At 36.0% G+C, this 23,735-nt stretch overlaps 1 protein-coding gene across 1 annotated transcript in view; it reads left to right on the top strand.

Moving 5' to 3' along the window:
• AVEN (apoptosis and caspase activation inhibitor) overlaps positions 1-23,735 on the top strand; it is an 84,713-nt gene that overhangs the window by 13,752 nt on the left and 47,226 nt on the right. The window contains exon 2 of the mRNA XM_084208174.1: positions 5,880-6,060. Within this exon, the coding sequence (XP_084064300.1) occupies positions 5,880-6,060 (181 nt within the window). The remainder of the gene's footprint in view (positions 1-5,879; positions 6,061-23,735) is intronic.

Below are 23,735 nucleotides of genomic sequence, written 5' to 3'. Positions count from 1 at the left end.
ATATGTGGATCCATATGTATGCAATATATAAACCTTCTGTTTTTTGCCAAGTACAGCCTATACATAGGAATAATCAGTAATCTTACTGAAAATGCTGTAACCTTTCTGGCAACGTACTTTGTAAGGTTTTCTTGAAACCTTTTATTTCTGTCAAGTCAAATGCTCCTATCTTATGTTTGCACTCATATTTTGACTGATGTTCGTAAGACAAAAGATCATCTTTTTAAAGTTACTGATAATTTGAAGGTAGAAGAGTTGCCAGGTTTTGTGCAGGTCCATATAATAATTTTGTATAAATTGCTTAATGGGTTTACATAGTTGCCAGTAACTTTCATAAAATCATTTCCACTCAGTTAAAGAAAAAGATATAGTTGAATTTCTGTTGGTTGAAATGTATTAGCTTGGCAAGTTTAGAAAATCCGAATTCTCATTATCTATACACAGCAGCTGGACAAACTTCCTACAGACTCTTTGTTCACAGCATGGGACAGCCTTGGGGAAAAGAGGCAAAAGGCTACTTCTGTAGTTAATGCAAGATGTCAATACACTACCAAAGTTCCCAGTTCCCAGTGCAGAATGAGTACTGAATTTATAATGATACTCTTCTCACAACATACCCCATCAAGTATCCTTCAGTTTGGAGTTTTAATCTAAATCAGTAGAGTGAAATTTTGGCTAGTGGCTTTGTAGTTTGGAAAATCCTGTATCTAATGAGCAGCACCCTCAAATGTGCACTTACTGAAATAAATAATTACTTGGCAGGCTTTGCTAAGAACAAAGTCTTGCTAACCTACAGTGCCTGGTTATTAAGTTTAATTTATCTACGAGTCAACAGTTTTCAAACTGGGTCTCTGAAAGCCACAGTATGAAATTTGAGCAGCATGTATTAGATTGGTTCATTTTGCCCCTGTAAGGCTCTCATTCGAAGGACCATGTGCTAATCATATACTAGCAGGTCATGGAGATACTTCTGAGAGGGCAGTGAAGAGTGAGCGTCAGGATTTATGGATTCTTATCTAGGTCTTTGAAAGAGAAGGTGGTCTGCCATTTAGATTAGTTATAAACAAAATAACCAAGCTGTTTGCCTTTGCTTTTTCCTTGTCTCTGTGAATCTAAGGGAGATATTTAGCTCCTAATAGTTCTCATTTCAATTCAGTGAGGCATAAGATTTGTACAGAATATGGCTTTAGCTTGTGGAAATGTTAATAGTGATTTGTGAGAAAGATGCAGGACACCTTGTCGCCCTGATCATGTTAAAACTTTAAAGAGTACGAAGAATATTTTAGGAGGTAGGGTTTTGGTCCAATATAGGGGTTTTAATTAGTTAAATGTATAAAATAAGAAAACTTCTGAAGATTTTTGTGCTATATATAACCATCATGAGGTATTAGCCTATCAATCATAGTAATACATAAATTAAGCTGTTGGGGAATTCTCCTGTACCTTTTTGGATTTAAATATAAATAAAGTGCATTTAATGAGTGCTGTTGCTAAAAAAGGAATTCTTTTTGAGGTTGTGTTGTATCTGTAATGTACTAAGATAATTCCTGGTGTAATCCTATTGCTCCTGTTTGGTTACACTACCAAAAACTTTGAACCATGAAATTTAAAGCAAGTATGTCTTTCCAAGAGCAATTTAAGTCATTAAAGAGTGAGTGTCTAACATTAAAGAGTAACAGTCTTCAACATTTCACTTTTTGTCTGCCCAGAGGAACCACTAAGGAGTCAGTATCAGCCAAACTGCCTTACTAATTTATGTTCATACAATCCTCCATATACAGACTCCTATTCTGTGGAACAATTTAAGGTGTAGAGATCATGAATGGCTTTGCTACTTAATTATAAACGTTTTTTTGACCCTTTGACTTAGAAGTCCCTTCTGTGAAAATTTGTCCTTAACAGATGCTGCCAAAGTTAGGATGAGGACCAAAAGATTAATTGTCTCTGCTTATACGCCTTAGTATTTTAAATATAAATGAGAAGAAAGATATGTGCTCATTCATGATGCAGCTCATAGTCTGGATCAGATTCAACCCAGAGAATATTTTTATTTTGTCTGGCTAGCCTTTTACCCTGATGACAAGAGAAAATGGGATTGAGACATCTAGATAAGCTTGAATGTCCTTGCACTGGATCACAGCTGTGCAGCAGTTTCCATGAAGGAAAGAGGGAATCAAGGCAGAAGTTTGTTCAAGGAATTGGTGTTTGCTGTTGATTGTTGTGAGAGCAGCAAATGTAGGGAATAGACAGTGGTTATGGGTATCCATAAATATGCAGGGGTCCCTGTATGGCAGTGACTGTTTATTGTGACTCTGAGTGGATATATATGATGTCTGAGGTATTGTAGGTGAGTGTGCCTAATAAAGAATGGAAAAGATTAAGGAAAGGTGAATATGTTGTAGCTGTAATATTCAAAACAGTAATTCAGAGATTAAGTAACAAAGGGGGAAAGTAGCACTTGGTCCATATAATTGTGAAGAGTTTCTAAAGATAATTTGGGAAGGAAGTGAAGAAGACAAATAGCTATGCTCTTTCTAAGAGGTTAACAAGAAAGCTCAAATGAGACTGACATGTTTAAAGTGACATATTGGGAAGAGAGCTGGGAGAAATGCTGCAAAATAAAGAAGAACGGAAATCTACTAATGCGTGATACCTACATGATAGGGAACAGCAGTCGGCCCAGAGAAAGGTAAGCTGAAGATCTGATGTTTCTGTTACTGTAGAATATTCTAAGTACTGACAAAGATGAAGAGTTTAATTTTTTTTCCTGTGGTGTAACCAGGATTGAACAGGAAGAAGGCTATAAGCTCTAGCTCCTGTGGCTTCCTAAGGGTAATAAGTACAGTTTTAGAAAGTCTTAATGGAAGCCCTGACTTTTAATGCACTTTGAGTTTTGTTTTGTAAAAGGGCTGTGAGCTCAACAATTCCTGTGGAGTGCTTGGACAGGTGTACTTAACGTGCCAGGACTGATTGCACTTACAGTGAATAGTGGTTGAGTAATTGAAGCGGGATACAAGAGGTCACTGTTGCACTTTCTCCATTGTGTACTTTCATCCAAACCACTCTGGGTTCCAGGGAAGTGCAGAAGGATGACCCCAGGGGAAATTACTTGTTCAGAACAATGTTAACTTCATTTAAACACCTTCATTCCTGAACCACGTGCATCTGTAGCCACATGCATCTGTAAGAAAAGTCAAAGAAAAAGCCCACTTTCCTACATTTTCTCAATACCATACACTCCCCAACCCTGTATGTAAAATTAGTGTACTAAAGTATTTTTTGCTCTGTTAGACTGCAGATTGTGTTCATTTGTGCTATGCACTTTGCTTTCCTTTAGAAGAAAAATGCATTTCACGGCAGAAGACCATAAATTGTGCAAGTTCCTCTGCAGAGGAGCTTGGCCCTTTCACTGAGTGTCATATGTTTGAGTGCTTTAGTGTTTAGGTGGAATATTGCACACATTTGTTTCTGTTCTTCTGCTATGCAAAATAGTCTGAAGGTTTCCTGGTTTCGTTCAGCTGGGTTTTTGCATGCTTTGCACACTTTGAAAATTTCAATGAAATGTGCAAATGGTGATGCATTACTGTCTGGAACTGAGGCACAGCGGATAGATGCTATACCTCCTGTGGTATCATGTTGTGTTAGAACACTGAACAATAACATGTGGATAGCTTAATACTATTTAAAGGCCTATATTTTCTCCTTTTGTGAATAATACTTTTTAAAGTTTGCATCTGAGTTGGCTTCTCTAGTTTGTTTCAGCTCGTATCTTTTGTTATTTGACAATGTGGCAAGAGGGTAGTTTTTTCATTACACATAGGACAGATGTTTGCTCTGTACTGATTAACGCTAATTTTCAGTAAGGTGTTGTGACAATGTTAGTAGCACAGGGTGTAGCTGAATAGGCAGCTAAGAAAAGTTGATTAAGGTGTATGTTTCTGAGTTTCTGGGGTTGTTACTTGGTAGCTGTCTTGTGAGATGGTAGAAGCAAACTATTTTCTGAAGTTTCACTGTTAAGTTTTTTATGTATTTGAATATTTTAACACATCTTTAAATAAATTGAATGTTGACTATTCAATTGTGATTATTTTCAGGTTTTTTTTGTAGCTTGGTGGTGCATCATGTAAGATTTTCCATTAAATACTTATTGGAAATGGAAGCAGGTTTTTATTTGAAGTTCACTTATTTTAACAGTAAGCTTCAGGACTGTACTTGGGGAACCAGGTTGCACAGCTGCTGTTAATACTCCTGAGAATTTGTGGTTTATTTCATGAAGTTAACTATTTCACTTCTAAGAAGGAAAATTCCTTGAGGTGCACTGTATAGCATATGCAGCTAATGACAGAAAGTTAAAAAGAATTTAGTCTGGTTTAAGAGAAAACATTTGTATCCATACTAGTTAGCTGGAAGCTTGTTGAACTATGGAAGTGGTACTCCTGGGTTTTTTGTGTTTACAGCTGAAAGAAGTGAAGTGAATTCTTCAAACAAATCTATAAGAAGTAATTGTCTATAATGTCATAGTTGCTTAGGATGATTCTGATCTTAAAAATAAAGTACAAGACTGATCTATCTTTTTAGCACTGTTCTTGCTTTCACCTGTGATTTGTATCAGCTCCAAGTTATTTTGGGCGCTGAATTTCACTAGGTTTGCTGGATTATAGCAAATCATTAATTTCATGGAGAAGAATAGAGAAGAAATAAGTTGGGTTTGTGGTGGTTTTTTTTGTTGGTTTTTTGTGGGGTTTTTTTTGTTGTTGTTTTTTTGGTTTTTTTTTGGTGTAAGTGGATTTTGCCTTTGTTGTTTGGAAATGATAACTCTGCCTCAGTTTCCAGCAATGTAATTGTCACTTCATCCACTTGCTCATATAACCAACTGTTTACCTACAACAACCATTTTAGTGTATTTATCTGATAAATACAAAGAAAAAAGAATTTACCTGAAAATTGCACAGAACCAGCGAGAGTGCACGGAATATTTTCCTTTTTGTCATCTGTTTGACACCTGAGAGTGCATTTGTGTAAATGTGACAGATTTAATCTCTTGCCTGTTGAGTGTTCCTCCCTCCAGGAAGCAAATATTTCTTTTTGTGAAGCAACAGTCATTTCAGCTAAAACCCAAGCTCTGGGAGAGTTGCATGTATAGAGAATTCGAGACAGGGGAGAGTTTTCCACAGCTGTTGAGTACTTGTGGCAAATGCCTGTTTTGCTTTTATCTTAATGAATTTGCAATGAATTCTCCTTTTGACCCTAGGACTTTTTAAGAGGTTAAGATTAGAAGATTGACTGCTAGCAGTGTATTTAATTTTTTCATGTCTATTTCCATAAAATAGCTTTCATGAAGGAAATTAAATGTGTTTAATTTTTCCTATTACCTGACTCTATAGTTGGTTATAATTGAAATTCTTACATAAATCACCATTTTCAAAATGTTTTTCTGCAGAATGTATCTTTTCCTATTCCACTCTACAAACATTGTTTTTTTTCAGTTAAAACCTGTATCACTGCAACACATGGACAGAGACAGAGACACTTGGTTTCAATTTTTAGTTCCACTCCCTATCCATTGCTCTCAGTTTTAGGAAGAAGGCTAGTCATTATGAATTTTCAGAATAGGAGGGAAAGTAGTGGAACTTGTATCAGTGTCACTGATTGATCCTGTGTAGGAGCTGAAGCTTTACTCAGTGCTTTTAGTTACATTCTTGATGAATTACATACAATTCACAAAGATAGTACCAGCTAAAATGTATGTGGGGATCCAGATGGATTTGTGTTTCTGGTTTTATTTCTGTGGTTGGTATTGTTTGCATAAATGATTCTTTAAATACAGAACAAAATGCTGTTAAGTTGCAATGGCTTAACTGTCCATTTGAATGTCACAGGTAGAGGAGGATGATGATACTGAATCACGACATGAAGAAGAGAAGGAAGAAGTTAAATGCTATTCAAGAAGAAAGGTATTTTCTAACTGGAGCCGCTATGAGGATACAGAAAAAGAGGGACAGAATGAAACTGGGGAGTCACAGAGAGGAACAGACTTCAGTGTTTTGCTTAGCTCAGCAGGTAAGCCTTTTTCAATCTGTAAGGTTTTTTAGTTTTGCATTTTGAGACCTGACTTCTTTTCTGGCTGTTGTACTTGATGATGAAATTCCTATCTGCCTCAGTAAGTCTGCCATTTATGTATTTTAGGGTGTTGAAAGTCTCCATGGGTGCAGCCTCATAGCATACAGGCTGCACGGAGCTGTGACAGATGGGGAGTTAGGGAGGGATGCTGGCTAGTGCCTTTACAGCCTTCTGGTGAAAAGATGGGTCCGAGTGTGTGCAGCATCCCGTAACATTGAGCTTGTTCTTGCTGATCTTCGTTATTGGGTTGCTTTCCAGGAAACAAAAAAAGGTTGCTGGTATGACTAAACACAACAAACAGGCAGCTGCTTGCTCTTGTTTGTTTCAACAGAGATTTGTGATCAGTGCTTTAGAGATGTGTGCGTGAATAGCAAGTATTGCTCTCCTTGAAAATAACGACCAGTTCTTTTCCTCTGTTTAGAAGAGATAGTAAAGGAGAAGGTGGAAGGACTGTTCTAGATGCTGTGATTATTCAGCCATACATTAGTAGTATAAGGTTGTTACACTAAAAACAGTTACTAAAAGTATTTTAGAAACTCTTGATCTGCCATTGTGTTGGAATACTATTCAGTAAAAAGCTGCAAACAATCTATTATGGCAGTTTTTGTAATACTTTGGAAATTCTGCAATCTGTCAAATCTAAATAGTTGGGTTTTTCAGTCACAGCTTGGTAGGGTAAGTTAGAAGTTAGCTACAGTAAAGAAACCAAGAACAGAGATTTGTTTCTTTGTGCAAGAATCAATTTCTGAAGTTCTGTTTCACACGAACATTGTAAAGTTGGGCCTAAGCTGTCAGGTTTTAATCACAGTATCATGAAATGTGTATTAACTTCTCTGAGTCTTGTGTTGCACAAGATTGCAAACAATACTGGAGTCAAGGCACATAGTATGGATCTCAGAAATGTGTATCTAACAGAGTCTGGGGAGCAAAGTAGATGTAGTAATTCAAAACTTCTTAAAGCAAGAGACCTGTCCTGAGCTGCCATATCTTCATGGCAGCTCAGGACATGGTTCAGCTTTTTAATAATTTCAATAACTCAATAGTTAGCCTGCAGAATGTCTTTTAAATGTTCTGAAGAATAGTACTTTTGAAATGAGGATATAGCAAAATATGATTTAGCTCTACTAATTTGTATTTTTCATGAGTTATACTTCAACACATGTATTACCTCCCCATTTATTTTACTCTTTAGATTCTCTTAATGCCTCAAATGATAATATTGGAAGGTAGCGTTCATATATTCATCCTATTTCTTAATTCTAAATCTTTGATTTAGAGAGTGCTTTATTTTAGGAGATACTGTTACTGTTCTCTAGAGTGAAATAAATCGATAAGAAACTGCAGTGGAATAAAGTACTTTGTTTTGGAGGAAGAAAAAACTACCTTCTAAACAATAATGCAGATTTCTTGGAGTGACATAAAAAAGCAATTTGTGTCAGCAGTGTTCTTTGTTCTTTACCTTCTTTGGTTGCTGTGTGAAAACTGGGAATACAGTCATTTATTTGTAGTGGTCTGAGAAGAAGCTCACACATCTGCTTTATTTGATAATTGCTGTTGTTAGTATATTGCTTTTCAGCATTCTGAAGATACAGAATGAATTCAATTTAATTGCAACAAGCAGTTAGGGAGTGCAGGAGAGGGAATGGAGTTAAATTTCCAATTTTTCATTAATACCAAAGCTTTAAAAACTCTTAAAATCTTGTTATTTACTATTAATGCACAACTATGTAATTAATACAGCCAGTTAAGAATTCTTTAGCAAAAGCTCAGATTAAAAACCTATTCTTGTATGTAATGGTTAGGTTCTGTAATATTGAATGCTAAAGAGAGTGTCATCCTTCTAGATAAAACTTGTCTTATCCCAGAAAATATGCTGTTAATTGAATGAGATAGCATAGAAAAATTCATTTGGGATAATGTAATAAAGGCAGAATTAATGCTTTTGACAAAGTTAAATGGAGGAATTGCTGATGTCTGAGAAATTAAAAGTCCTTGGTACTTATTTGTTTAATATCATTTATAAGTGCATTTGTGTGTAATTCTTTACTTAAAATCAACCTAGAAATAGAAAATGAGATATTATGTGATATGGGTGTCATGTTGCTAATTAGAATTAGAGCTTTTAAATCTAATACATAAATCTAACTGTTGCTTGAATTAAGAAAGGAACAAAATTATGCATTATTGCGCTACGTTTTTATTCTTAGCAGAGGAAGGTGGAAAGTGGAAGTCTGAGGAGGAGAAAAGTTTGTAGATACTTGCAGAGAATGTAAGGTCTTTAGGATGTTTTATGTTATGTCTTTCAATAGATTCTGAAGACAAACACTGTGTTTTTAGGTTTTTGCTTATAGTTTCAGCTTTCTCTGCTTCATGCCAATCTCTAGACACTGACTCCTTATTTTCAATCTGATATTTTGGCCTGACTAGTCCCAGACTGTCTCTTGACTGCATGTTCTTTCTCTGCTTAGCCCTTGCCTGCCTACTAATTCTTCTCACTCTTCCTTCCTTCTGTTGTTTTTTCTGTTTGTTGATTTCTGTTGGTGGATCTTTTTTCAGTCTTTTGTTGTGAGCCAGTTCCCTCTCATATACATTTATTAAAATCCAATTCTTTCAAATTCTGTCAGATGCAGACTATCTCTCCCTCATTCTTACCAGTCCTGGTGATCCCCAAGTCTTAGTTGTTCTGCTTGGCATTGCTCGTTTCGTTTCATTCGATACCACATCTTGTTATGTTCCTCTTAGTTGCTTTCCTTCTCTAGTCAATCCCAGTTTATTCTTTCAAGCTTCTGGTTCTGGTCTCCATTATAAACTGTTTTTTCCATCTTCTCTCCACATTCTCTGTCAGTATCCCCAAATTCCTACTCATGTTACTCAATATTGTTTTCAACTGTGTTAGGGATATCACCATAGGTGAGGCTGCAGAAATATGCAGGGTGACGATTTGTGGTCAGTGTTCTACCTAAAGCCTGTTAAATTCAGACTTCTCCTACAGTGGAAAATCTGACTCTCACTCAAAACTGAAAGTAGGAATTCAGTTGCCTTGCACATTAGGATGACATGCAGAAGACCACTGAGGAAGTAGATATGGTGACTGGTTGTTAAGCTTCAGCAGATCTTGTAAAAATTAGGGTGATTTCTAGAAGCTTGTAGCTTGGCTAAGTCAGGTAAGATTTTTCACAAAATGCACAGGGTGTACCTCTTTCATGCAAAATCATTGTGCAGTCTGATTGCAAGTTACTGATTCAGGGTGGGAAAGTGGTTACAGTTTCTCAAGTGCTTTCACACAAAAATGTTCAAGTTATTCTCTGAGTTCCTTTACAAAGTGATGGTAAGGGGAGGATAAGGAAAAGCCACCTGAAGCAGACAATAGACCATGAAAATTTCATACTGAATAGTTCAAAAGGCAGCTGAAAATAGTCTTAAGAACTGCCAGGTGCCTTTGATAACAGCTGATGTCACTGGTCTGATGGAGCTTCTTTGTTAGGGTTTATTATCTTTCTGTGTAAAATAGGTATCCTGGGTTCAGCTTAAGTTGTTAAGTATGTTTCCTTTTTTCAGCGTTTTAAAATGCATTTATTTTTAATTATCCTGAATATAGCAAACTTTTCCGAGTTGCTTTTGTCTAGCTGATATAAATATAAGCCCCATGTGAAGCCTTCAGGGAATGGGTCTTGAATCAATTTAGTAAAAATGCTGTTGAAGCATAAAGAGCAAGAGAAGTGGAAGTGATAGGATAACCTTACTTTAGAACAGAATCTTGCCATGTTTGAAGAGCTGCCCTCATTATTTGAAAGATGAGGGTTAAGTGACCTCCAGTAGACTTAAGTTGTTCAACAGATTTTTGGCTGTGAATAGATTCTTTAAAAATATATTTTTAAAATATCATTATAGAGCTGATCAAAATGCATCCAGGCACTTGATTGCTTTTCTTTAAATGTGGTAGGCATTAGCAGTAAACCAGCCAAAAATTGCCAACATACAAAAATTGCCTCAATAACAATACTTGGATTGCAAGATGATGATTATCAAGTGACAAAATATAATTTTTAACATGAATTTTTTCACATTTGGTGTTTAAGGCCATGGCTGAATAATTCTGGTGCATTAAAGATTAAGATGGAGAAATGCTGTGCAGTTCAAATAAAACTGGGAGAATGGTTTTGATATTTTAATAATACATATAATTTATAATAATGATACATATAATTTCTATAGGTACTTAGCAGTTAAATACAATAAAAAATGTAGAATAAAAATCAAAAAAGTTACTGGAGCATAATAGTAATGAACAATAGGTGTAAGAATTGTGAGGTAACCGTTACATTCCCTTCCCTAAACACTTGATCTGGTTTTTTAACCTCTTTCTTTTGGGTCTTTGTTTAATTTTGATATGGCTATTGAAATACATTGCTGCATTTTTGTCTTTTGCATGGTCAGTACGTGCTTGAGAATTTGAAGTGCACATTGGCCATCTTGAAAAACCTGAACAGATAAACTTGTGGAGCAAGGCTTGCATTCAAACTAGGTTTTACTTTTCTATCTAGAGAGTTTTCCAAGTTTTTTTTTGAAAAAAGAAAAAATTGAGTTAAGAGTAAATCAGTTTTCTTTTTTTAATTGTAATTCTGCTCAAGCAAAAAAAATGGCAGTAACAGGGCATAGTTCAAGTACTAAAAAAGAATCCTTTGAGTTTTAAAATTATAGAGAATAGCTGAAAATTGGTTTTCTTTACAGAAATGTCTAACTCTCTCATTCATGATTTGGATTACTGTATATATCAGGGTCCCATTTTTCAGTGATACTTGCGTGACAACTCAGCTACTTCTTGGCCAGAAATTGGCCAAGTTCAACTGATGCAAAATTTCCATGTTCTTACTGTTTCCCAAGGGACATCACCTCTGTGTGGAACACAGAAGTATTGGTTACTTCTTATCTCTTATCATCAGCTTTAAGATACAGGTGTCAGGTTACTGATTTTGAAAGGTGATTGCACTGTTGCACTCAGGGTTGGTAGTTTGTGTGGCCCTGACATAAATACGTTGGGCATGTGCTTGACTTGCATCTTTCTTTGTGTTTTCTGGTTTTCACTACCTCATGCCCTAAACATTCTCCGAGTTTCCATGACATGCTCTCCTATCCTGCTTTTCCTTCTAGCCTCATTTCAGCACATCAGAACTTTCATTTCCTTTCTGATGGCCCTCTGGTAGATAACATTTCCCATCTGTGGAGGGTTCATATCCAAGTGGTCTCATTTCCACTTGCACATGCTTTATTTGCAACAGGGCTGTCTGCAACTTTGGACTTGTTATTAGACCTAAGAGATACTTCTTCTGGCTTATGTACCTGTAGGTGTCTGAAATCAACAAAAAAATGGTCTGTCCTGTACTCCTTTTCTTGTCCCAAACAAACAGGAAAAAAACCTTCCACAATAAAGATTTGCATTGAAATCACAGGACTTGGCATCAGTGAAAGCTGGTTCTCCATCTGCTCAGTGCTTCTTCCTAAACTGTTCCTAACATTACAGAAATTCATCTTTTTTTTTTTTTCCTAATCAGACAAGCCAAGCTGTCTTTTTTTGGTTTTTTTTTGTCTGAACTAAAAATAAGACATGCCAGATTTTAAGTATTAATTACATTTTCTTGATAAATGTGTTTTCCTGTAATAGGTAGTCTGTGCTCATTATATATGCTTTCCTATCTGTGCCTTTATCCCTCCTAAGTTTTACATAAAATATAACCAAAACTATGATTCAAGTGTGGAAGTGTAATGTGACTCCATGATTTGAATATAAATGTAGGATAACATGTCTTCATTTTAACATTCTGATGTCTTAGAACTATGTGGCTTTAAGTATCAGTGGTAATACTGTATAATTACTGGTAAGTAATTTAAAAAATATGAAGGGTTTCAGTATTTCAGAGAAATTTGGATGCTTTATGATTTAGAATCGAATAGAGTAAGATTCACAGACTAAAGGGGTTAAATTGTGTTCCCATTAAAATCAGTGTGGTAAGCTTTTCTCCATTCTTTTAACTTTTCAGATCTTGAGTGCAGTCATTTATTTGTGAAGTTCCAGATTTCTGGATTTAAAAGGTTTTCTGGCCTTCTGTAACACTGGATCCTTAATCTTTTGCTGCTACTTTATATTGATGGTAATTCTGCTGAATTGTGTTGAAGTATGTTTTGGTTATGAAATCACAAATCAGTATTTTTAAATGTGGAGCAATTTGTCCTTATTCCTGCCTTGCTGTTCTCATGTACCCTACTTGAATAAAGATAGATAAAAATGTCTATTCACCTGATTGACAGTTTCTCTAGTTTAATAATTTCCTTTGTTTTTATAAAACCCTAAAACTGTTCTTCCTGACTGGGCGTCATCTTGGTCATCTGTGTTTCTGCCACATCATCTCTGATGTTTCTGCCACTGAAATCCCCATACCAAAACTGAATTACTCTGACTCTGGTATTCAGATTGTACATTTCTTATTCCAGTGTGCATTTCCAAAGTTCAGTGTGTTATTGCCGTGAACTTCCTGTTCACTTTTTTCCTACTTTTACTGCTTTTTATTTATTTTGCTCCATCCCCTACTTCACGTTTTTTTAAACTTTTTTTGATTTTCATTATTGCTGCATATGACTTTTGACTGATCTGATTTTTTTTTTCTTTTGGTTTCCTTTTTACGCTTTTGAGTCTGTTAAATTCTGACCACTGTTAAATCCCCTGAATTAGACTGTAGACTTTTTAAAGTAGAGACATTTTTTTTCTTATTGATAAAGAACTGTTTCTTTTCCAATAATGACATTAATTGATATCACTTCTATGGTAATACTTAAAGATGTTGTTTGATTTGGAGGAGCTGTGTTTGTTTTAATCATAATATTTTTTGTTCCATCTCTCAGCAGTTTACATTAGAGAGAGAAACAAAATAGAAGCAGAAATTCTACAGGGTTTTCTAAAGCTAGTAGGTTTTGTTTATGGTAAAAATGATAAGACTATCAGAAGTAGCAGATTATTTTGATTGTAGAAACCAGACTGCATTTGCTGTTCTGTTTCTCCTAAGTGTGCTTTTATTCCTAATATCTGTTAACAAACAAAATAACTGTGCTAGGAATGTTTCCTTGTTCATTGATTCATGTTCCAAAGAAGTGTTGTGATCAGCCTGCATGTGAACCACCATCAGAAGAGATGGTGAAACCTATTCTAGCAATAGTGTCAGAAATTCATTTGCAAGGAACAGTGCTGTTTCTTAGCATCAGTTTTGGAGTCAAAGAAGGGCTGTGAAGTGGATAGTGCTCTAATGGATATGGAGTGCCTGTTTCTTCCTTAATCTCATTTACGGTTCCTCCTTTCTTCTTATACCATATGTAGTCCTGAAATTTCTCCTCAAATCTGGTCTTGATGGCTTGGACTCTCCTTGTTCTGCTCTTCTTTTAATGCTTTTGGTTTTAGTGTGCTTTAGTCACACCTATTAATTTTGAAGTTCTTTTTCTTGGTCTCATCCTTTTGCTCAAGAATTCCTGGTTCCTACATCCAACTTCTAGTCTAGGCTTTCTGTTTACCCTTCCCCTGCCTCATATTTTTGTCCAAATCACTTGTTAGTTCCTCATCTGTTCTATATTCTCTTGCCTATTTATTGTTCAGTCTCAGCTCATCAGGGAAGTGGCATCTTCAGCGTTTCTGGGTGTTGTATAGGAAGATGATCCTTCCTAGCACTTCAAAGATTTTTTTTTTCTGAAACAGCTTTTTTTTTGTCTAGATTTGAGTAATTTTCCTGAAGAATGTCAAAGATATATTGAGCCTTGCCAAAGCTTGTTTTAAAACAAGAGTTGTATTAACTGTCTATTCCAGCCTCAAGGGAATTCTTTGTATTCCTTTGTTGTCCTTTCTTGCAAACCAAGCCCTTGTGTGTGTAAAATTGTGAGCTAAAAACTCTTTTAATAAAAGTTATGTTTTATGGTAAGAATGGGGTGCAAGTGGGGAAGAATTACATTTTCTTTGATTCTGACTAATTTTCAACCTTTATTGGAATGTGAATCAGGTGACCTTCCTTTGACAGTACATACTCATTGAGTTGACAAAGCATGGTATTTTTGAATGTGCTGCAGATAATTTGGATTATAAAAGTGATCTCTTTACTTCTTTTTATACTGTTGACTGGAAACAGTCTGTGATAATATGGGTTTCTTTCCCTGAATATATGCATGTGCTTCAATATACAGAAAATGTGTCACTGAAAATTGTGTATCAGCTTGCTATGAAACAAAAGGGGGAAAGGTGGAAGAACTATTTCAAGATGGGAATGATTTAAAATCATGATATGATTTTATTGGTTTTTGTGTCATAAAGGCTAGTGGCCATAATTGCAGATATTTATAGCAATGCAATTTTCATTCAAGACACTTGGTGAACCTTCTGCTGGGAAAATGCTGGCAGAATGGAAGTTTTGGAAAGCCAAGTGTTATAAATTGACAGTTCATTTGTAACAGGAGGTAATCTGAGTTAGATTTTTTTTTTGCTAGAGGTGTAAGAGTAACAGTTCCAGACAGCAAGTCTATAAAATTTGTATTACTCAGGTAAAGATACTCTCTTTGCTGTGTTCACTGTGACCTTTCCAATGCCCAAGGAAATACACCGAAGTGGTTCTAATGGAAAACAGCACTTCTTCACTGACTTCCTTACAATGAAGCCTTGTTAGTTTGGTTTTTTTCATTCTAAGTGTGTTTAATGTTTCAAAAGTCCTTAGATGATAGAATTTGAAATTGCGTTATATTTTGTTTCTGCCCTTGGTAATAAACTAAAGTCATCTCCCCTCTTCTGAAGAAAAAAGTTTGAAAGACACTTCAGTGATTTTATGGATTTTGGCCCCTCACCAGATATGGATCTCATTGCCTGATTTGACTACATGAATGGTGCAAAAGAGCTGGCAGGAACATGAAATGGAACAGCTGGTGAGAAGGGAAAGATCTTGCAGAATCAGTAAAATACTTGAATTGCTATTGATAATAGTAAGGGTGGTAGTATGCATGTGTATTGGGTTAAGTTGGATTATATCCAGATGCCTACTTCTGATTCATCTTAATGTACATTTACAGTTAGAATATTGACAACAAGTAAATTTTCTAATGCAAATAAGAGTCTGCAGCCTTTCTTGCTTTACATTTTCTTTTGTGTAACTCCACATGGTTCTGTCTGCCCCTTCTTTTATGTTTCTTTTTTTATTCATTTCATAATGCCTTATTAATTGTTTCCTTACTCTTAGTTTTATATATGCTGTTTCTGTCTCACAGACAATTTTATTTCTCTGAGTTGTATTTGATTAGGAAAAAAGGAGAGGGAGGAAGCGTAAGAAGGAGGAGTAGAAATCTCCAGGAAGAATAATGTAGCTTCTTAGAGGAAAATTGCCTACAAATATGAGATGACTAAATTAACTTGTAGAAATGTGATCTGAAAGCATCAGATCTCATACCTTTACCTTGCAATCACAGTTTAACTTGTCAAAAAAAATAGGTCTGTATAAATATCTCTGTGTAAAGTAACATTTAACTAGAGACAAAGCATTTTAAAGTGTCTAAAATGTTTGATTTGCTCATGTTATCTGTTTGTTTAAAAAAACCCAACTCAACAACAAAAAAACCCCTAGTGATTATTTGTGTTTAGTGCCTGTGCTTCAGAGTAGTTTATCTGTTTCAATGCATGTGAACCTTCTTTTGTATGCTCATTTATTAATAGAAGAGTCTTCTGTCCTTTTGGGGGTTTCTATTTGCAATTTTTTCTTCTTTAAAGTATTTTAACATATGACCATTTTCTACTGCTGCAGTGACTATATGACTCTGAGGAAGTGAACTGTAGAACCCATTTGGGAAACAAAATAGAGAGTACGAATTAAAGACCTGTTTTTACAAATTTGCTCCGTAGGGGAAAAGAATATTTATGGTCCAAATTTTAACATGAATTTAAAAAACCAACTCTGTTCTGACAGCTGATCACCACTAAACTTAGAAATTATTCCATTTTCTCATCTCCTTGCAAGATGTTTTTAAAACATATATAATTTAATTGTTAATGAAATAATATTTGCCATTATTTGCTTTTAGATGTTAGAGATAAAATACTTCCAAGAAACATCAAGTATAGTTCCTTCATTTTTTAACTTGCAAAACATGTGAAATAGCAAACATAATTAAAAAAATATTTCAGTAAAGTTTGGGTGAAATTTGAGGAAGGGAAACTTGTTGTTTCTTTCTCTAGATCAAATTCCATACTGACTTGAAAGATAGTAGGCAAGGTTCTCTCAAATCTTACGTGAAAGGCTAACCCCAGCATAGCCAGTAAAATTCATAGATTACAAAGCCAAGGAAACCCTTTGTGACCCTTTTCTGACTAACATGAGCAGTCATCAAAGCAAGTTGTGAACTAGTTTGTATTTGACTTAAGGCAGATCTCTTAGTACAGCTACTCTCAAAAGGTCTTGTCAGTCTTGATTTAAACATGTCTGCTTTGACTTCGACATGGCTTTTGACATGTCTCCCATAGCGTCCTCAGAGGTAAGCTCAGGAAATGCAGGCTGGATGAGTGAGTGGAGGGGTGGATTGAGAACCGGCAGGATGGCAGACCTTGGGGTGTTGTGATCAGTGCCGCAGAGTCTGGTTAGTGGGCTGTAGCTGGCATTGCATCCCAGGGCTTGGGACTGGGTCTTCTCAAACTACTGATCACTGACCTTCATGGAGGGACAGAATACCAAACTGTGGGGAGTAGCCAGTACCCCAGAGTGCTGTGCTGCCATCCAGCGTGACCTACACAGGTTTGAGGGTTGGGCAGAGGGGAACCCAATGAAATTCAACAAAGATAAGTGTAAGATCCTGCAGCAGGGGAAGAATAACCCCATGGCCCAGCACAGGCTGAGGGCTGAGCTGCTGGGAAGCAGCTCTGTGGAGAAGGCCCTGGGGGTGCTGGTGGACAGCAAAGTGTCCCTGAGCCAGCAGTGTGTCCTTGTGGCCGCGAAGGCCAATGGTATCCTGAGCTGCATTAGGAAGAGCATGGCCAGCAGGTCAAGGGAGGTGATCCTGCTCCTCTGCTCAGCCCTGGTGAGCCTCACCTGGAGTGCTGTGTCCAGTTCTGGGCTCCTCAGGACAAGAGAGACAGGGAGCTGCTGGAGCAGGTCCAGTGAAGGGGCAGCAAGACAGCATCTCTTATGAGAAAAGGCTTGAGGGAGTTGGACCTGTTTAGCCTGCAAAAGAGATGACTGAGAGGGGACCTCATCAGTGCATATGAGAATATCTGAAGGAAAAGTGACAAGAGGATGGGACCAGACTCCTAAGGTGGCCAGTGACAAGACAAGGGGCAACGGGTATAAACTGAAACACAGGAAGTTTCATATGAAGATGAGAAAAAACTGTTCAAGGGTGCCAGGATGCTGGAACTGTTACATAGAGAGACTGTAGAGTCTCCCTTCTCTGGAGATATTTGAAATGTGCCTGGCCAGTTCCTGTGCAACCCATTTTAGGTGAATCTTGTTTAGCAGGAAGGTTGCACTAGGTGATCTCCAGAGATCCTTTCCAACCCCAACCATTCTGTGATTTTATGAATTTCAGTGGTGGAGAATCACCTAAAGCTCTTCCATTGTTCTGATGTGTTGTTAACTTTTAAGAGTGTGTATCTCATTTTTCCTCTAATTCTGTGTAGCCTGAAGATTGCAGAGTTGCAGGAAAAAAAACCACAAAAATGACAGACTAAATTCTCTGCAGGTGAAGATTAAGTGAAGTGCAGTATATGCATGTAAATAGTCCCTATACATTTAAAGTCATCTGAGACGATTGTTATTCCTCCTTAGTTGAATGCAAGTGAACTGCAGAAACTGGGAAAAGAATAGAGGAGAAAATAGAAAATACATCATGGTGTCACCATATTAGTCAGTGACACAGGCACATTGTTTAGCTTTTTGTACTTTGGATCCCAGGAGCTCCACAAGGAAACAGTAATATTGAAAAGATACAGCAAAGGCCAGCACGACAACCAACAGTATGGAAGAATTTGCATATAAGGCATAGGTAAGAATGGTATGAGTAGAGTAAAATAAGGGGTTTTCAAGTGCAAAGACAGATGAGAATGGTATGCCATAGCCCTTTGTGAAATAATGGAACGATTAATATGATAAATAAGAAATTATTATTGTCTCTGCTAGTGGAAGAAGTAGGGAATATTTAATGGAGCTATAGTGGAAGAAATAGGGAATATTGAATGGAGCTATCTGGCAGCAAATTCAAAGCAAAGGTATTTTTTGATGCAACTCATAATTAAATATGAAAATTTGTCACAGGATCTTGTGGAAACGGAAAGTTTTTGCTGGTTCAAAAAGAGCTGGAAAAATACTTTGAGGGTTATCTTATAAATAAGGCATTATCTCAGGCTCAAAAAATCCCTGAACTGCAAATAGCTGGAGGCAGGCAGAATAATTCTGAGGAAGTATCCCTGTGTGTGTGCCCTGTTTTCAGTCATCCCTAGACTCATGTTCTTGGTTATTGTGCAGAATTTGGGGCTGTAGGAAGCTTCTGGTGACCTTTACCAAGTGATGTACTTCTTTCTTCCCTGTTTGCAGGCTGCAGAATCATTAAATTAATGTTTAAAGTTTCAGATGGTATCAGTTTGAAATGGTTGGAAGGTATTGGGGTCCCAAAAAGAATTCACTTTTCTGTAATTTTAAGATTTTTAGCATGCTTGCTGGCTTCACCACTGGTTGATATATAAGTATATCGCAGAGGAATAGCAAGCTGAATTCCTTGTAAAGCATCAATACTGTTATTGAGGCAGACTATACAAATGGGTATTTTTAATGTCTCATAGTGTCAGGAATATTGAAGAACACTAGGCAATGTCTTTCTAGAAGTGAAAAAACGCTATCAAATGGAACTGTTTAGGTAACTGTAGATCCATGAATTTTACAGATCAAATTTCAGTTCTGGAAAAAAAGAATGGAAAAGGTAATAGGTTTGCTTAATTGAGATTTAAAGTGTGGAGGTGACCCTTGCAGGACCTAAAAGTTGGTCCAGGACCAGGTCTCACAAACCAAGAGGAATGAGCTGAGCAGATGGCTGTTGAGGCTGTTGGGCTGCAGGTTGAGTTGCCAGGAACACGCAGTTGCATCTGCTGTAACAAAGCTTCCTTTTATGCAGATGCTGCTCTATATCGACCCTTCCCAAAGCAGTTTATATCTGCAAGTTTTAAATGTCTGTAAACAATATAAATATATATATATGCTGGTATATAAATGTATGTAAGCCCTTGTGCTTCTGTTTTAAATCAGAGTTTGTATGTATAGAGGCCTGAATGTCTGCTCTGTGCATTGTCACCTGTAGCCATATACTGGTTTTGTGTGAACTGGCTCTGCCTATTTATTCAGAAAATCCTAAACAAACAAACAAATAAACAAAAAACCTCCCCAAACAATCTCCCCAACCAACCAAACAAAAAAACCCCAAAAACTAACAAAAAACCCCCAACAAACATACAACAAAAAAACTCCACAACAACAAAAAAACCCCTAAAGCCATCAACTGTCTATATATGAATATTTATGAAAAAATAAATGAATGTAGATGAAAATATATGTAAATATGAATACAACCAATATCAGTCAGATTGGTTTTTTGAAATATAGCTCTTTCTACCACGTTGGCAGTACTGGATAATACTACCCTCATGTATTTATAGTGCAAATGGTTCGAAGTGTTTTAGTGCCTATTTTCTCATTACAGTAATTTTTGGAGTTGGGATTATTTAATGAAGGCCTTGAGAGAGATATAAATGGCCATGGTGAATTTTGTGTTTCTTTGTAACTAAAGATGAAATAGACTTACTGCATCAGTGATTTAACTATAGGAGCATAAGTTCTGGATTTCACTCCTTACTTTCTATTAGCTTATATAAGTTCTTTTAATAGGAGGATGGAAGTGTAAATGTACCTTATGTTTTACCTGTAACCTAGTGGTCTTGATAGACGTGAAAGTGATTGCAGAAGACAGGCCAACAGCTCAGCAATACATATACCTCCAAGTCTATGCTCCTATTTCTGGGTTTCTTTTAGCTGATAACTGCCCAGAACAGGCAGTTGGCACTTTTGGTTTGTGTCTAATACACACAATTTTTGAAAGACTTATTAAACCATATCTTACCACTTAATATTTGTTACTTGTTGAATTAATTGGGAAGGGGATCCCATATGTATGGACCACATGTGCCATTTTGCTAAGCAGATGTGCTCTCTTTGGGCAATTGCCTGTTGTTATTTTGTGATGTGGTTTATTCATTTCACATATACAAACAACTCAATACAGAGTGGAAATGAAAAGATATCCTTGTCAGATGCTTAGTGATCCTTAAACAACTGATTGTGATAAAGGTGGAAAAATAAATATTGACTTACTGTTTTTAGATGATATGATTTTACATAATTACACATTTTGGAAAACACTTGGTGACTCCTGGGCACCATGTGTGATTCTTGGGGATGGTCCTGTACAAGGCAAGTAGTTGGACTCCATGATCCTTATGGGTTCCTTCCAATTCAGCATATTCTGTGATTCTTTGATATTTATTTCTGGTTTCATGGAACTAATAATAAACTGTTCATTTAGTTAATACATCTGAATTCTTTGAGGATAAGTGAGAGAAATAATGCACTTAAAAATAACATTTTTCTTTATGACTTAAAAATATTAATGAATATATCTGAAAAATATTGGTTGTATCGAGTTCTTCCTACAAGTAAGCTTTCCCCTTGTTCTTAGCCCTCTCATATTTTCATCAGAGTTTAAAAAGCCTTAAGTGCAGTTCTCAGTTCAGAAGTTTCTAAAACACAAGATTTTGAGTAAGCCTTTTGAGATCTTCTTTGAATAATCCCCTGATTTTTCTTAAATAAGGATGTTGGTTAGCTGGCATATTTACAGTTTGGAGTGGTGGGGGTTTTTGGGTTTTTTTTTGGGGGGGGGGGGTTGTTTATTTAGTTTTATTTTTAAGCCATAATAAGCAGTATCTTTTACAAAAGAGAAGGCAAAAAACTCAGAAAACATTCAAGTTAACAAAACTTGTAGTGTGAGAACAGTACCTGTCTGAATTCCAGTTCTTATTTTCCTCTCTTTTTTAATAACCAACTCTGAACCACATCTAGCAGATACAAAGCTGTCTTCTGAAGTCAGCTGACAGATGCTGTATTGCATTTGCTGCTTGTTGCAAAGATTATTGAGTTATAGTTTAACTTATGGAAATCGTGAGCTGGTTCTATTGAAACTTACAGCCATATTTATTTTAGTTTATATTGTATAGAACCTACTTCCTCACTTATGATTTTTCTCCTGATGTGTTGGATTTGAGACAAATTATCAGGGCATGTTGTATAGGAGCTGTGAAGAGGCAGGAGGAATTCTTACTGGATCAGGGTGATATGTGAAGTGAGACATGGGGAAAAAAAAATTGAGAGAAAAAGGACAGAAACTGGGGAAATACAGAGAGTGCTGGAACCTGTCAGCAACAAAATGGCTAAGTTATGGGTGCACTAGCAAAAATTCCATCAAGTTCTCATTAAATACAGCAAATGGGTAAATGCAAAAGGGTTAGAATAATAGAAATGTCTTTGCCTGTATTAAGCAGAAGACTTACGAGTGTTTAGAGAAATGACTTTTCCCCCCTGCCATGGCAGTGAAAAGTGTGCCTAGTAGAACAAGTTTCAGATATATAAAGTATGCCACATTAATATGCATGAGGTGACGCCTTTCTTGCAGAAGTTGTTTCACATAGCCATTATTTTGGGAGTATGGTGTTGACTCTTTATACTACAATGAGCCTTGTCTCATATCAACTTGAGTTTTTTAGTCTCATACTATTCTACCAGTCTTTGGCAAGTAAGTTCAGTTTTCTTGCACTTGCTAGAATTCTTTGTACGTAAATGAAGGGTTCATTGTGGGTATTTGTGAATGGCAAATAAGTCTGTCTTTAGCAAGCATCAGGCAAGAGAGGTATTGTTTTAGTAAGTTACCAAAACATAAAAAGAAAAAAAAAAACAGAAAGAACTGAGTTATATTAAATAAGAATATCATATAATCAGATGTCCTAAATAGAAACAAGGGAAGTGGTACAGAGAGAAGTAGAAGAGATACTTGAAACAATGCTAGAAGAAATATTGCATCTTAATTAAAAGAAAAAATAGTGCGAAAACAATAAAAGACAGTAGCAGCAAGGATATAGTTTTTCAGAACTGCTATTGATTACAAAATTGACCAATGTAATGATATAAATGGTATGTTAAATGATGTAAAATTATGAATGCTTTTTGAATTTCAAGGGTTTTTGTATCTGAGCAAATATATCTTTCTCTATGACTCCTAAGTGTAATTTTTTGATTAAAAGGTATAATGTTCATTTTTCCAGCCCTAATAGATGGTAGAATCTCATTCTGAAATGTTTTGCGTGGTATTTTCATGTAGAATTCATGTCATGTGAATGCTGTAAATGAGGGGAAAAAAATGAGATGACCTGCACCTTCTTTTTTATAGTTTAACATGGGGACGGATGTCCAGTCTTCTTATTGACACTCTGTACACAGTACCTTGGGGTGCATTAACATGGTGCTGTTTCCTCACTGTGCTGTAGTTTACCTTTCATAAAGAACTGATCAACACTTCTAGCTGTATTTAATATTCTTTTATATAAACAGAGATTTATTATTCTGTAATAAAAGATATCCTCTTACATCTGGTGCTGTGGTGCAAAATGTTGTTTGCTTTGCCAGATTAAATAGATAATGACGTGCAGTAAATGTTTTGTGGTACTATTAGTAGAAGCATGGCTTTAAAAAAAATTCTTTCTTAAACAGCCATGCATGGAAATATGTATGAATATATTTAAAATATATCTTAAAGGGTTTAAATCTTAGGAAATATTTCACTCTGGTATAAGTCAAGAGATCATTTAAGAGTTTTTCCTTTGAATAACCTTAGCATCAAAAGAGAGATGTTATTTTTACAGTATAGGAAATCTAAGAACATCAAACATCTGTCCTTGAAAAATTTAAACTTCAGTGTTGGTATAAAGAATTTTAAATTATTTGAGTTATTTTTAATACATTAAAGTATATGTTGATGTGATAAACAATCAAATATGAAATAAAAACTTACCTAAGAGATACTTGATTGAAGCTTTGTCTGTGCTCTGTCAGAGTATACTGAGACTCACTCAGCAGATAGGAAGCTTTTTTCTATTTGAAATGCATTGTGCACTCTCGTCTTGTGATTTCTTTTTCACAGCGTCTTCTTATTCACTGCTGCTTTGCTCTTGTGGTATTGGCTGTTTCCAGTTTATTTCCAGGTATCTTCAGTATCTGAGTTCTTCTACATTCAGGATTTTTCTTAATTCTGCCCTGATCAGGTAACAGAAAGGACCTGTGAACTTTGCATCTTTCCCTCCCAACCAAAAAAGATATAAAAAAAACCAAATGCACTGACTCCAGTCAACTCAAGTATTCAGCACCCATCTAAAAAATCATTTAAATATTTGCTATCCAGTGAATTCCATCTGTTTTCTGGTGCTATTCCAGCACTGAAAAGTTATTTCCCTTCACATTTTGGTA

The sequence above is a fragment of the Fringilla coelebs genome (genome assembly GCF_963513975.1).
Source record: "Fringilla coelebs genome assembly, chromosome: 6".
NCBI classification, from domain to species: domain Eukaryota; kingdom Metazoa; phylum Chordata; class Aves; order Passeriformes; family Fringillidae; genus Fringilla; species Fringilla coelebs.
Note: the sequence above shows the minus strand (reverse complement) of the source record. Positions and strands in the feature narration are given on the sequence as shown.